This window comes from Oculina patagonica, chromosome 3, assembly GCF_052425735.1.
Source record: "Oculina patagonica isolate OP01 chromosome 3, crgOcupat, whole genome shotgun sequence".
Lineage (NCBI taxonomy): Eukaryota > Metazoa > Cnidaria > Anthozoa > Scleractinia > Oculinidae > Oculina > Oculina patagonica.
This window is the reverse complement of record NC_135760.1, coordinates 2,080,860-2,096,397: the sequence shown is the minus strand read 5'-3', so window position 1 is coordinate 2,096,397 and position 15,538 is coordinate 2,080,860. Positions and strand designations below refer to the sequence as shown.

At 39.5% G+C, this 15,538-nt stretch overlaps 1 protein-coding gene across 2 annotated transcripts; it reads left to right on the top strand.

Annotated features, from left to right (window-relative positions):
- The first annotated feature begins 3,283 nt into the window (after nucleotides 1-3,283).
- On the top strand, nucleotides 3,284-13,148 carry LOC144646062 (14-3-3 protein epsilon-like). Of its 2 annotated transcripts, none has more exons than XM_078505586.1 (4): nucleotides 3,284-3,455; nucleotides 3,790-4,087; nucleotides 11,129-11,472; nucleotides 12,768-13,148. In XM_078505586.1, the coding sequence occupies exons 1-4, from the start codon at nucleotides 3,392-3,394 to the stop codon at nucleotides 12,818-12,820; spliced, it is 759 nt and encodes a 252-aa protein (XP_078361712.1). In that variant the 5' UTR covers nucleotides 3,284-3,391; the 3' UTR covers nucleotides 12,821-13,148. The 2 variants fall into 2 exon arrangements, with proteins under 2 accessions (XP_078361712.1, XP_078361713.1); XM_078505587.1 differs by lacking the exons at nucleotides 11,129-11,472; nucleotides 12,768-13,148 and adding exons at nucleotides 7,116-7,465; nucleotides 8,243-8,813.
- The last annotated feature ends 2,390 nt before the right edge of the window (nucleotides 13,149-15,538 follow it).

Sequence of the window (15,538 nt, the reverse complement as noted above, 5' to 3'; positions counted from 1 at the left end):
GAAGCTTGCGCGTATCGTGAGTGAATGTCGCGTGTCACATTACGTGTCGCGTTCCCAGTCCCTACTTTTTGTTCCTCAAAGGTATTGAAAGACGGGAGAAATGATGTCAAGGCGAAGGTTGCGGGGCAAGCTCGGAAGCCGGGTGAAAAAAAAAATTGCGACGAAATTCCATAGAAATGCTTATATTAACCCTTCGAGAACTTGCCTGTTTTCCCTGTGGCATAGGGTTTTTGTATTGGAAAAACGCAACTCTGTTGTTTCACCTGGAAGCGAGTAAACTAGTCGCATCCATGCTCTCTTCGTGCGCGCAATAGCCCAATTTCGATGTATCCAGCAGGAGGTCAATAAGCTGTTCTTAGATAAGGTGAGATCCTAAGGAACTCACTAGCCAAGTAACACAAAATATACCCAGCAGGAGGTCAATAAGCTGTTCTTAGATAACGGGAGTTCCATAAGGAACTCACCAGCCAAGTTAGACAGAATTATCCAGCACGAGGTCAATAAGCTGTTCTTAGATAACGTGAGTTCCATAAGGAACTCACCAGCCAAGTAAGACAGAATTATCCAGCACGAGGTCAATAAGCTGTTCTTAGATAACGTGAGTTCCATAAGGAACTCACAACCCAAGTAAGACAGAATTATCCAGCACAAGGTCAATAAGCTGTTCTTAGATAACGTGAGTTCCATAAGGAACTCACAACCCATGTAAGGCAGAATAATTCAGCACGAGGTCAGTAAGCTGTTTTTAGATAACGTGAGTTCCCTGAGGAACTCACCAGCCAAATAAGACCGAATCATCTAGCACGAGGTCGATACGCTGTTCTTAGATAACGTGAGTTCCCTAAGGAACGTTAACTCACCAGCCAAGTAGGTCAATAAGTTCTTAGATAGCTCAACGGGAACATGGCTTTCCGAGGAGGACTCGGTCGAGACTCGAGAGTCAGAGGGTGTCATAAACTAAAGTAGTGAAAATGAAAATTTCAAAGTGGATGTTTCATTCTCTATTGTTTGTTCAAGTGTGAACGCTTAGATGTGAACAAAATCTTTCCATCTTCCCATTAAAATACTTTCCATTACTATATCTCGGACAAATAAAGTTATCCCGAAATAACAAAAGAAAACTTGGCCTCTCAGTTTGGAGATTGGGATTATCCAGTATGGATTGAGTACGAGCAAGAGTTTTAAAACCTAGTGCGTATGCTTTCGATAATCATATTTCACATTACTCTCGTAACAATAGTTTCCTATTCAACTGATCAGCACGGTGAGGAGTGAGAGCCTGGTAAAGTATTTGCAGTGAAATTTTAAACTCGTACTTAATCTGCTACTCGTACTGCTGACAATAGATCCGCGCTTATTAGAACACGAGTACAACGAGTTTAGAAGACTGCTGGAGATGTGTCACTCTAACTTTTTGTTTAATTGTGAGCAACTTTTTGGCCAGCTTTCAGGCATTTTCGAAGTCAACTTTTCCTTAATTTACACACCAACCTGGAAACATGGATTATAGTGCACCGGACTCCGGATCGAACGGCCCGGGTTCGAGCCCTGGCCGCGCTGGGGCGCTGTGTTGTGTTCTCGGGTAAGACACTTAACTTTAACAGTGCCTCTCTCCACCCAGGTGTATAAATGGGTACCTGCGAATAGGCTTTTCTCGATTATGCTAGCATTTTTTTCGGCATTTTTGGGAAAACGAGCTTTTTTTTTCGTTTTTTCTTGAAAAATAACTGCTAGCATTTTCTGTTATTTTTCATGACTGTAATCCAGATTTCAGCACCGACAGAACTCAGAAGGATAAATAATCCTAAAGTTTCCCAATTTTGATTACTTAATTTGATTGGTTATTTGTCTGTGTGGTTTTTAATTTCTTTTTTTAAATTTTTTAAAAAAAAAAATTTTTTTATAAACAAACAATTATTAAGTATCGCCTGTTGTTAATATGAGCATATAATGTAAGAATTTGCATGTTTTTTCGAAACAAAACAAAGCATTTTTTGGAATTCAAGTGCCGCATTTTTTTAAAGAAATCAGGCCTACCTGCGAATTCACCGCTGGGGGGTGACCCTGCGATGTACTAACATCCCATCTAGGCGGGAGAAGCAATACTCCTAGTCGGTTAATGCTACGGAAACCGGGATAAGCTCCGGCTGTATGGGCCATTTGGCTCGGACACAGACATTACGGTTGCCTGGGAGCAGGTAAAAATTAATAAACAACAACAACACACGTTTTTTGAGGGTCTACCAGGGGGTCAACATTTCATTGCTTCCATCAAAATTCTCCTTCCTTGTTCCCTAAAATATACTTTTGTTTCCGTGTTCAAATTTTATTTTTACTTTACTTTTTCCCAAAACATTGCTAGTAATGGTCATGTTCCCTTGTTCCCCGAAACCTCTGGGGGAGCCTCTTAATTTACCTCCATGGCCAGTTTACAAACCGCTGAGATTTGTAGTGTGACCATTGCATTCAAATGGTTAACAGAGGCGGCGGAGCGTTTTTTGCACGTGCATGACTAGGGCTAAGTCTATCCCAAAAAATACTTGGCATGTTTTCTTATTTTGGGCAACTTTTTTCTGTTCTAGCAACCTTTTTGTTTTCTAAGCAGTTTCTAGACCGAAGATTCTTCGATTGTTGTTCGAAGGCTATACGAACGTTTCCGATCATTTTTCGAAGTTTTCTAAAGACTTCCAAGGAAGTTTTAAAGATGTTTGAACTCACTCCCTTGAACTCACAAACCAGTTCTACGCTGTACGCTGCACTCGAAATATTTTCGGCACCAAAACGAAGGGGGGGGGGGGGTTCGTTTGGGGGATTCTACAGCCGTCCCCCAGTCCCCCGTCCTGCCCCAAAATGTAATACACGAACAAGAATTTTAAAATAATAATTGATATTTAAACAGGGTGACCCCTTCAGTCGCAGGACTGGTATCAACGGGGGCCCTGTATAAAAATAAATAAATTAAAAATAAAAGAGAGTATGTATAAAATATATATCTAAAAAACTTACTTCTTTAAAAAGATACCGTTAACATGCTAAAAAAAGAAAGTTTTAAAAAAGTACTATAGGAGCTAGTCTCTCTGGGTGGCTGATCTGACAAATCGAGCTTTTTACGTAATGCTCGCACGAAAAAAGAGAATGCACATTATAAAAACTCAAAAAAGTTCTGGCCGGAGCGGGAAATACTTGGTGTTACGGCCCGTGTCAAGCTACATAAAGCACCTTTTAGTATAGTACACACGCCGTTTTGGTTGCCCCAGCGACACAAAACGTCATTTGTCACGTGACAGCTTCCGTCGCCGTTCACCGCGCCCTGCGTCCATCTTGAATTTTTGGGTTCGGGAGTTTCAACATTTTCATCCGATTGATATCCTCCTTAGTTTTGCCCATCGAGATGGCTGAACATGACCAGTGTGTCTACATGGCCAAGTTAGCGGAGCAGGCAGAGCGTTATGATGGTTTGTTGGCCTTTTTTTTGTTCGCCTTTTGTTTTTGCAGAGAGTTGTAAGATGGGTCATAATCGATGGAATTTTGCTGTATGCTGGTCAATTGATGTATTCCTATCTATGTTATTGTCAGTTCAAATTGCCGTTGTTGTTAACTGCTGAACTAGGCTTTCAATGGACAATTAAGCAAAGGATTTTGTTGTAAAGGCAGCGTGCGATTTCTAGTCGAAGTTTGACATGCGAAAGGTTCCTGACGTTCGGATCTTTATGCAATGTTTACTAGTCGCTGCACATATTTTTGTTGGAGTGGTTTTCAGGAATGGATTTTGTTTACCTCCTCTTGCAGAAATGGTAGAATATATGAAGAAAATTGCCGAAGAAAAAGGCCATCTCGAGATAGAAGAACGCAATTTGCTGTCGGTGGCCTATAAGAATGTCATTGGGGCGAGGAGAGCTTCTTGGCGAGTTCTTTCAAGTCTGGAGAAAAACCAGAACGACCCTACGAAGACAGCCGACATAAAGGCATATAGAGAAAAAGTGGAAAAAGAATTAAAAGAGATCTGCAAGGATATTTTACTTCTACTGGATAATCGTTTGATCGCAAACGCAAAAGATGCCGAGTCGAAGGTGTTTTACCAGAAAATGTAAGTCGATGTTATTAGATTAGGAATACTCTAATGATTTACTGCGAGTTAGTGCATACAGTGATTTTAATCTTGTGTAACCATTCTAGCTCGCTTAACCTTCAGTAAGTTTACTTGAATCACGGGTCTGTATGGTATAATATTGACCTTTAAACAGAAATCAGTCAACATACAAAACCCTGATTTGTTTTTTTTCTTTTCAGCTGTTCTTGTCTTTTATGTATAGTGTAGGCAGCTGCGAGCTTTTAATTAGCCAGTGAATATGGGTGGATTTTTGCCTGTTGTTTTTAGGCTGCTCAAAATGCTATCTGCAAAAAATGCTGTACTGATCAAGTGGCAGTAAACAAATAATAACACTCTGATATAACTTGTTTACAATATCTATAAACAAGTTGAGCTCAAAAGATGTACATCATCATTAGTTACATCAAAGGGTGTACATGTGATGCAAAACGTGGCGTTATGGGGTATAAAGCATATTTGCATGACTGCTCTTCAAATATCAAAGTATGATCGAATGGTTGATAACATTTGCACAAGCAACAGTTAATACTTGTAGTGATTAAAGTTCCCGGTCTGACCAATCAATGAAGTTGATAACAGATGAACAGAACAGATTGATAATCGTCATCAATTAATGTTGATTGATTGATTGATTGATATTGGAAAGCGAAGCTGCCACTTTTAACCTCAATTTTCTTTGATTGTCATGAATTTTACTGTTTGTCGTCTTTGTCGACAGCAGTCAAATACAATCAATAAAAAAAATATAAAATAAAGGGAATCAGTTGGACTTTGATTGGCCAACATCAGTCTTCATTAATTAGCTAACAGTTTATTGTTGATTGGTGGGAGGTACAGTTGCCTAATGGTAAGTGCGCTGGACTCTGGATTGAGCGGTCCATGTTCGAGCCCTGGCTGGGGTTATTGTGATGTGATCTTTGGCAAGACACTTAACCCTCATAGTGCCTCTCTTCATCCAGGTATACAAATGGGCATCAGTGAATTTAATTAATGCATCCCATCGAGGGGGAGTAGAAATACTCCTAGTTGCTTCTTGCTACGAAAAGCGGGATAAGCTCCAGCCTGATGGGCCACTAGGCTCATATACAGACTTTATTATTGATTGATACATTGATTTTTGATCATCTATTTTCATTGATTGGTCAGACCAGGAAAACTACAGCCTGCAGTTGCATTGCAACCTGTAAAAGTGTTTTAAAAGGATGCTAATTTTTTCCCATCTGTTATGTGTGCCACTCTTTTGAGTACTTGCCACTTCACTTAAAAATACTATTGTCATTATTTTGTACACCCTCTCTTGTTCCTCAGTTGCTGGTTTTATGGTTGAATCTCAGCTAAAGCGCAAACTGTATAAAATTTTACTGCCTTAGATCTGATCGTTTCCTGTTACCAGGAAACAGTGGTTTCCTGTTACCAGGAAACAGCAGTTCTCCTCTGGTGTCAGTAAACAGGGATTTCCATCAGTTTTCAAAAAAGCAGGTGCTAAGCTCTTAGCAAAAACCTAGTGCATATTAGGTTGGTCCAGTTTTCAAGGGCCCATAATCTAATCTCAAGACAAAGCAAAGCTTAGATTGTTGATGGATATACCAAAGATACTTTGCTATCTGGATCATTGTTTTAAGTATTTGAGCTAGTGATCTCGCTGTGTAGGTTCTATGCCATCAAGACCTGGAAGCAGTTTTCTCCCATTGTGGCCTTTGTGCATGGTCAATACATTAGCATGTCTTTTTCTCTACTGTATATGCTTGACCAGGGGGTTTCAACCACTTTTTTGAGCAGTAAGATGGGGGTAATAAAAGGCATACCCATGAACAGATAAATTCTCTTTTTGCTATAAAGAGAGGTACAGTCAAAGCCAGCTAATCTATGTCTGGCGATGACCACTGTTCCAAAGTGTGTTACTAGCTTCTTTATTTTCCCAGTCCACTAGACAGGGAAATGTTGGGCAGAACCAAGTGCTAAACATTGTCCCATCTGGTGAGACCTAACTCAGTCCGTCAGCATTTTATCATACCACCTTTATGGAGTTAATTGTCTTTCTGATAATTCTAAGTTGCATGTGCAGAAATAATGAAATGCCAAGGTTTACAAGGCTGGACATGCCACCATCAACCCATCCAACCTTACAACATTTTGCATGTTCACACTGTAGGATTGTGACAACTTGGCCATATGGTGGTATCATAAAATATATGATTTACCTGACTTGTAAACCCCACACTCTTCGCAGCCACATTAAAAAAACCGTATGTCTATTAGTTAGGAGAATAAATAACTTAAAGTGAGACTATTGTGAATCCAGTCATTTTTCTCAGTACAAAATCAAACATAGTTTATTCTTGAACAAGCTCAGTGCTCCAAGCTGCTTTCATTTTTGTTGCCTGGTGAGTGAAAACAAAATTTGGCAACTAAATTTTCCAAACAGGTCACCAATTTGGTGACCAATGCAGTGCAAAGGGCTGACTAGTCAGCACCTTTTTTTCAGTATAATCTCTAAGCCAAACAAATTTGACAGTATTTTTTTATTACAACTTTTTTAGCAGCCCATCTTCCTTTCCATTTACACATTGTATAAATCATGGCAAGACTGAGCTGTCTGTCGTGCCGTTGTAATTATGTATTAAATGGTGGAACTGCCAATATACATGTGTATTTTAAAAACTACATTTGATATTTAGAACAGTTTGACAAAATCACTTGATTGCAAACAAAAACATCCATGTTCGAATGTTCGCCAAACAATTTCATTCGGGCTCATCATAATCAGCCTTGTTGCTTTATGTAAAAAAGTAAAAGGTGTCCTGCTAAAAAAAAAACCACTTTGCTTTTTGTCACCAAAGTTTTGTAGCGGCAGCCATTTTAATAAGGGACATATTCAAAGAGCAACTTTTGAACAACTTGAGCTTGGAGCACTGTAGCTGGTTCTTAGCACTGCTTGAAAACACTGAGTTAATGGAAATCCCTGTCCTCTCCTAACCTCCCTTCTGTAACTTCTTATTTGAAGGAAGGGAGACTACTGGCGCTATCAGGCTGAGTTTCTTCCTGACGATAAAAAGCATCAAGGTGCAAACTCAGAAGAAGCTAATAAATCTCTTGAAGCTTATGAAGCAGCTCAACAAGAAGCCTCAGAATTGCCGCCGACGCATCCAATTAGACTGGGCCTGGCTCTAAACTTTTCTGTTTTCTACTATGAGATCAAGGACGATTCTACTAAAGCCTGTGAGTTAGCTAAGAAAGCCTTTGATGACGCTATGAAGGAGCTGGAAACTGTAGATAATGCAGATTACAAGGATAGCACTTTAATTATGCAGCTGCTCCGGGACAACTTGACGCTGTGGACGTCAGAGTCCGAAGGTATGTTTATGTTTGTGTTTATCTTGTTGGTGATTACTTTTCGGCCCGACAACTTTTCTGTTTGAGGCTAACTTCTAATAATGAAAATATACATGACTGTACGAGAATGCGACACATATTTCAAGTAAAGGATATTGACTTGATGTAGCTTCTTACTTCTCAAGACTAACATAAAGAGAAGCAAGTGGTGTTCATTAGGGAGAATTAGCATTTTAACTTTTGCTTCGCATAGCAAAGTCATGAAATATACAAACCAATTTATTTTTTCAAGACAAGTGATTTGAGCATTGTTTTATAATCATTACATGTAAGTTTTCTTTGCAGTTGAGTTAATTTTTTTAAAATCTGTGCTATGTTTGGCTCTATTTTATAAAGTGAAAGAAAATCAGGTGGTACCACAACAAAACAGAGATGCATGTTAGTCTCTTGTGTACTGTTATGTATTACACATCAAATGCAGCACATCAATATGCTTGAACTATTCTTGCCAGGGAATGCTATCCAATGATACAGAATGGCTTGAATATTCAAACTACACACAGTAACGAATCAGTTTATCTTGAGTGCATAAAAACATTCAGATGAAGAAAAGATTAGAAACATTTCAGTCAATGAGATTTTTTTCAAAACTAGAACCAATATTATTGTAGCAAAGCATGCAGGCTGGGATGACACTGGGCCTTCATTGAAGGCGTCTACAAGTTTGTAATCTAGTTTAGAAACTAGATCTGAGATCTTTTACTAAAATTATTGTTGTTGTTTTTTGTTATTTTGCAGACATTGAATTGCAAGATGTAGAAGATAAGGACTCTTAAAGATCTTAAAGATAATATTAAAACATCTGTATGGTGCATTACGGGGCGCATACCCACTGATATTCTTTTGCTGTAGATTGAACAAAGAACATTAGTGGTTAACTTTTAGAGCATGCTTGTCAATTATTATTATTATTTACGCTGTCAGAGTCCAGTTTCTTATCATGCATGTTTCACCATGGACTGTAACTACATGTAACGTGATGCTATAGCATATTGGCCCAGGCCTTTAGTTGTATCAAAGCACTGCAAGTCCTTTTCTCTAAAAAAAAAAAAGATTATCAGTGAGTAGGCCAAATAACATGTAAATTAATAATCTTTCTTAATTTCTAGCTAGATAGGTTTGAGAGCTGAACATACAGCTTTGGTTTAATTAACTACTTAGTTTTCCTTTGTATGCAGGGGATTGTCTGATTTCTTTTCTTGTTTGTAATATTAAAACAAATATGGTTGATGTGGTATGTATGTACAGTGCTGTATGTATGTACTTCTTTTAGCAATAAAATATATGAACCTTTTGTGTTGATATACAACAGTTGTTTTACAATTTCTGGTAGCTAGGGTCTGAACATACAAATCCATGACAATTTCACCTGCTATTGTAGCTAGATTTCTAGTTTATACTGTTGTCCTTGTTGTGGATTAGAAACAAACAGCCAACATCCATGTCAAAATACCAGTGCCTTTGCTGTGCATCAAAGAACATTTTCAGCAGCATTTTTTGCAAACTATGATTACATAAAAGGGGCTTGATCAAGTCCTGTTGTCACTGACAAATAAACTAAAGTTTATTGCTTTCCTTACACTTGATTTTGTGGTTCACCCTTCAAGCATTATGTGCTGTTTGTAAAGCACAAAAATTCCTCATTCCCAGTCCACTGCTCATACATTCTAGCATTCATACAACATCGTGGACAACAATTTACATTGTATGAGCTTTCCTGCTACTGTATCAAGATTTGGTCAAGCAAACTGCCTTGAATATTGCGTTTCTAAACTGCTCTTGGGTCAAAAATCTTTTATAATATGATTCCAAAAAGGTAACCAAGTTTAAGTTTTACATCCCATCATTAACGTCTCTTCAGCTGCTGGGCTTGAGCTGACAACTGAAGAAGCCGGCAAAACCTTGAAAAGTAACTGGCAAAGTTCACCAACTATTATTATACAACCCAGACTACCCATGTTGTTATGGAGGCACATTAGCCTAATGGACCCTTGGCATAAATGGCGACTACATTTGAATAAAATTACTTGTACATTCTAAGCCTCGCATTCACATAAAAAAATCCTTTGTCAAAAAATAAAACATCCACACAAGGCTAAGTACCGGTATGTATGAAGTATTGTTACTACCAAAACAGGTAGAGCGCGAGTTCAAAAACATTCGTAACGGTTGTTTTTGGCGCCAAACAGCAACGATCTGCGTCACGTGGCTTTGTTTGTCAAATTAAAAAGGTGAACGACCGCAGTCACATTCCTGAACGTTTCATTCAACATTTGATGAAGCTTTCGATGATGGCGTTCTCTGTAACAGGGACGGCGGAGCTTTTTCCAGTGGGGGGGCTGACTAGTGACTTAAGTGGGGGGGGGGGGGCTGAGCTCTTCTCTTGTGTCTTTTTTTTTCGGTCGGGGGGCTGCCCCCCTGCCCCCGCTCTGCCGTCCGAGTGTAAACAACAAAGGCAGGACATTTATATCAGGAAAACCAATCGATGACAGCCTAAGAGGCAGTATAATCGACAGTATTATTGCTGATGGCGGCCTGAGGGCCACATACTACCAAACTCAATTCAAAAACCTTCGTTACGGTTGTTTTTGGCGCGAGCAACGAAGTCAGAACGCAAAGGAATGTAACCACGTGCATTTACCTTTTTCATTTGACAAGCAAAGCCATGTGACGTAGATCGTTGACGTTTGGCGCCAAAAACAACCGTTACGCATGTTTTTGAAATTGCGCTCTACCTGTTTCGGTAGTATTCAAATTAAGGCACTTTTTTTGCAAATGTCTATGGCTAGGGTGTAGACTCCCAGATTGAGCAGGGTCATTATGTTGTGTTCATGTGACTACGGGTACTCTGTCTTCTGGTATTGGGCTTTTGACAAAGCTTGACAGGCACCCGTTATTTTTTATACTCGTGGGTGGAAAGAGTTATGTGTCTTGCCTAAGAACACAATGCAGTGACCAGCCAGGGCTTGAAACCTTGACTGCTCCCTATGAAGCCCACTGTGTCCCATACTGTGCCCACCCCCCATAAACACAAACATTTAGCATTCTTGTATCCACAGAAACCCAAAGATTTTTTCTAGACACAAGTTTACATCCGAAAATACCCCACTTGAAAGAAAAGTTGCGTGAATGTTAAACCAGGGTTACCGTAAAATTCCGGTTATAAGCCCTGGGCTTACACAACTTCGTAGGGGGTTTTGGGTGGGCTTAAAAATGGAGGGGCTTATATCAGGGAGGGCTTATAAGCGGAATAAAAAAAAAAAAACGTTTCGAAACGAGCCATGTTGATTGAAATACGTTTTTAAGTTAAAAACACATAATAAAGCAACATTTAGCCCTGTTCACTATGGTCATCTGGCAGAGGGGGGCTTATAATCGGATGTATTTTTTTGTTTCCAGGTAGATGGGCCTATAACCGGGAGGGCTTAAAAGCGGGGGGGGGGGTGGGGGTGGGGGGGGGGGGCTTATAACCGGAATTTTACGGTATTACATTTTTCAGTATTTTATTGCAAATTTGATTAAGACTAAACCACCCCTTAAAGTTTGGGGAAGTACCCAACTCTGTGGGCTCAGCATCCAAAGTGCAAAGTAGCTCATATGGGCTTTTTTCTTTAAATTTTGCAGGAAAGGTGATTACTTCAGATACGAAGCTGAATTTAGCAAAGAATCTGATAGAAAGACTGCCGCAGAGGCGTCACTGAAGGCATACAAAGAAGCTTCTGATTTAGCTGGTCAAGAGCTAGATCCCACCAATGCCATCCGGCTGGGTTTGGCCCTCAACTTCTCTGTGTTCTATTACGAGATCCTCAATTCACCAGAACGAGCATGCCGGTTGGCCAAATCTGCTTTTGATGATGCTATCACCCAAATTGAAAGTCTCGAAGATGGCCAGTACAAAGACAGCACCCTAATCATGCAACTCCTGAGAGACAACTTGACACTATGGACCTCAGACATGCAAGGAGATGGTAAATAATTTATTACATTTTCAGTTTATATACTATGAATTTTCGCTATTGACTGTCATACATATTAATTTGGTGTAAATCCTGAGTTCTCAAACCTTCTGACAGCTCAAACCAAAAGTCGTTTCCCTTGGATTTGCTTCACTCAGTTGATCACTGCAATTTTACGCCAGATTTCTGGATCTTTCAATTTCTCGAACAAATTTTGTTTCCTTAGACAGCTGCTTAGAGTTTTGAGAAATCAGGATTCTTCTGTGTCTGGTTAACCATGCTTGAGAGTCAAGGTCATCATTTTCATTGTTTTAATTTAGATAATTCCTGCTGATTTACCGGTACTTCATCTTGTGGCACTTTACTGAAGAATTTCTATGTTGATTAAAAACCGGGAAATGCAGTCTATATGTTCTATATGTCATTTGTCAAAGCAATTTTGTTCAAGTGCAGAGCATTAAAAAATGTTTAAGAAACTTTTTCATTTGAGGGGAAAAATAAATAGTTTACAGTTAGCAACTGTAATTTAAAACATCATTGCTCATGCTTCCACTATTCTTGAATGAAATCCTCTGGAAAAAAACTGCCTGAGATGTTGGTATTGATTGTACAAAACAAATAAGGCAGGTTACTTTTTGTGAAGAAAAGGGTAAAAGCGTACCCCTAATCAAAATAATTTTTTAAATTTCCAAGAAAAATGGTCAAGTTTAGGTCATGGAAAAGGCAATGGAAAATCATGGAATTTTAAAAGCTCGAAAGAGTACAAATCCTGTGTCTGAAAAGTGGGGTCAAATCCCCGGGGGGTACTCCGGCTTGTAAATGACAGGGATGATCGAAGGATTTTTTGGGTTTGAAGTTTTCGATTCCAGGATTTTTTGGGGGTTGGAAAATTTGGCAAGTATTTTTTGGGTGTCTTAATTTGAATAGGGGATTTTATTGGTTATTAAAAACGAACTAAAGTGCCTTGGGCGCGGCCTTGGAGTATTTATGGTATGATGAATGATTTTTTTTGTGTTATATTTTTGCCCCTCCTGGCAATTTAGGGGTAATTTGACAAGGGATTTTTTCGGGGGTTATTTTTTGGTCCAGGGATTTTTTTGGGTGTTTTGCCTCCATTCGATCATCGCCGTCAGTTACAAGCCAGAGTACCCCCCTGGGGTTAAATCCAAGGGAAATGGGACTTAGTTCAAGTGGGGGAGCTCAAGTTATCCGAGTTAAAGTTACTGTGGTTGTACTGTATAAACCTTATTCATTAACACGGTATCAGTTTTGTTCTTGATTAAGTGTTTGCTATGAATGTCTTTCAGATGACCCCAAGCAAGATATAGATGTTCAAGATGTCGAGCAAGATGATGCTTAGATTTGTAATTTGTTGCCGTTAGGTTAGCCTGTCTTCTGGAGGTATACTATGCCAAATATAGAAAAGATTGTTATGTTGATTGAAAAAATTCCATTACTATCAAGTGACATTTCCTTCCCGTTTGACAGTACTGCTATGCAGTATTTTTAATAAGTTCTGTTGCAAAATATATCGTTAAAGCTGTATGATTTAATTTAATGATTAGTACAAAAATAGGCCCTCCCATTGCCTTTGTTTTTGAAAATATATATGAAAATACGAATGTAACAGTCTCCGAGTAATAATATAACAGTATTAATAAAGAAAATGTTATGCTTGACTGAAAAAACTGTTTGTACATAATAACGAAAAGCGACTGAATAATAATTATAATAGTATTATAATTTTTGTTTAATGTTAGTGTCCACCAGTTTTCTTCTCAAAATGAATGGCTTTTCAATTTGCCAAGGTACCACCACATGTGGGGACGTGTCACAGGGGTATGTCGCAACGCCGGACATGTAGCAGCGACAAAATCATGTGTTGTTCACACTGAGGGCACGTGGAGCGGAATCATGTAGCAGCAGCAAAATCACAATGTGTACAACACGCAAGAAAATGTATCTGGGACATGTCACAGCGACATGTCCCCTCGTGTGTGCTGATTATTTTTGGCACGCGCCACACAAACTTTGAAGCTGTTTTGTCCCTGTGACATGTTGCAGGGAATTCAACTTGTTGAACTTTGTCGCAGGGACAAAATGTTGCAGGAATTCCTGTTGCACGTGCCAAAATTTATCAGCACACACGAGGGGACTTGTGGCTGCGACATGTCCCTGGGGCATGTCCCTTCCACAGTTACTTGTGTGTACACATTTTGATTTTGTTGCTGATACATGTCCCCGCTACACGTCCCTGCTACATGTCCCCTCAGTGTGAACAACACATGATTTTGTCGCTCCTACATGTTGCTGCAACATGTCCCTGCATCTTCTCCCCACGTGCACAATACCCTTTCTTCACAGGTTTTAGAATGGTGTAAAATGTTTGGTGCTAAATCAGCTGGTGAAGTTTTTACAATATTAAACGCTTACTTACAAAAACTAAGAAAAGTACAAAGCTATCTTAATTAGTCAGAAAAAGACAACAACAAAAACAATTCTATTGGCTTTCATGAGTTAACACTGCTGCTGTTATCATGCAAAATTTGTGTCATTGTAAGAAAGTGATTATTTCTTGCTTTGGATGATTGTTTGGTAACTGGCAGCCAAAACACAAGAATCCACGAAAAATCTAATAGATGGTGGAGACGGGTGCAGCAAAATAGACCATATTTGTATCCTTACTTGGTACATAGTGTATTGGACTGGAACTAATTGCGATGGAGGCTAATTCAGGGAAATATTAAAACAAACTTTATGAAAAGATTCTCCACATTAGCCTTCATTGCAAGCTAGTTACAGTCCAATACCAAGAATACAAATATTTTGCCCCCCCCCAAAAAAAAAAAAAAAACCCCCAATTTTTTAATAAAAAAAATTAAACCCCAAAAATTTTTTTTTTCCCTTAAACCCCCCCCCGAAAAAACCCCCCCCCAAACCCACCCAAAACCCCCAAAAAGTATAAACCAGGGTACAACCGGAATTCTACTATGTGTGGTTAAATAATTATGGCCAAAGTCTATTGTTGAGAGACCTGACTGAATGATGGGAGAGGAAAATCCCATCTAGGAAGGTAGAAACTGAGCACTGAGCACACGGTATTGTTGCTCCATGTACCCAAACTTGATTGCGAGCAGTCTCTCTTTTGCTTTAAATTTCGTGGGGACAAAGCTGAAGTGAGCTAGCGCGATATACAAGCAGCAGTACCTGTGCTACCCGGGGTGGGTACTTGACCTAAGTTTAGGTATAGGGGTGCCGCTGGGGGTTTGAACCCTGACCCTGTTTAGGACAATAAAAACTTAAAATGCCTACCCTGTGTGGACACGCCCCTATTTTGACCCTATTAGGAAAAGACAACACCAACTATCATTTACGCTTATTGTGTTGCGTCCCCGTGCGTGTGCGTGTGCGCACCGATCCCACCAAATAAATAGTGCTTTTTATTGAAGTGAAAGCGAAACAATGTAAATACAAACGACAGTCTTGCAGCCATACCCTGTCTGGACGCTTCATCCCTGTTTAGGACAGAGGAGCTTGAAATTATATACCCTGTTCAGGACCGGAGGAGTCAAACCATACCCTATCCAGCGGCCATATCATCCAGCGTATAGGCTGGGGGCCCCCCCCCCCGGGCTGCGCTACCTGCAGCTCGCTTGCTCTTGCCTTCATCCCCACGGTATTAAAGCAAAACAGACACTGCTCCCAGTCTTCACCCAAACCAGAGTGAAGCCCTGCACTTAAGAGCCAATAAGAATATTTAAAAGGACCGGGCTTTTATGGTAGATTTGTTAGTTTCTCTTGATACTGCTTAGGGTGTTCAGTTTCAAGTTGTCAGATTTCCTACATATTGTTATCCAAACAGTGCTTCAAGCAAAGCAATTATAAAATAGGAATAGTAAAGATTTTAGAATTGGTACTTAAAATAGGGCCACAGCTCCTTCCCCCCCCCCCCCCCCCCCACCCCCAGCTTTTGGGAAGTATTTTCTTGTGATAATTCTGTCTAAACAATTTTTCAATTTAAATTTTGAACTGTTGTATTCTTTCAAGTAAAAAAAGTTAACCATTCTACTATGAAGGC

What these genes read in the sequence shown, in the direction of transcription:
- LOC144646062 (XM_078505586.1), top strand. Translation starts at nt 3,392, where the DNA reads ATGGCTGAACATGACCAGTGTGTCTACATGGCCAAGTTAGCGGAGCAG. An exon ending in AAGGTGTTTTACCAGAAAAT is followed by an intron (nt 4,088 to 11,128) that starts GTAAGTCGATGT and finishes TAAATTTTGCAG; the next exon opens with GAAAGGTGATTACTTCAGAT. An exon ending in CTCAGACATGCAAGGAGATG is followed by an intron (nt 11,473 to 12,767) that starts GTAAATAATTTA and finishes AATGTCTTTCAG; the next exon opens with ATGACCCCAAGCAAGATATA.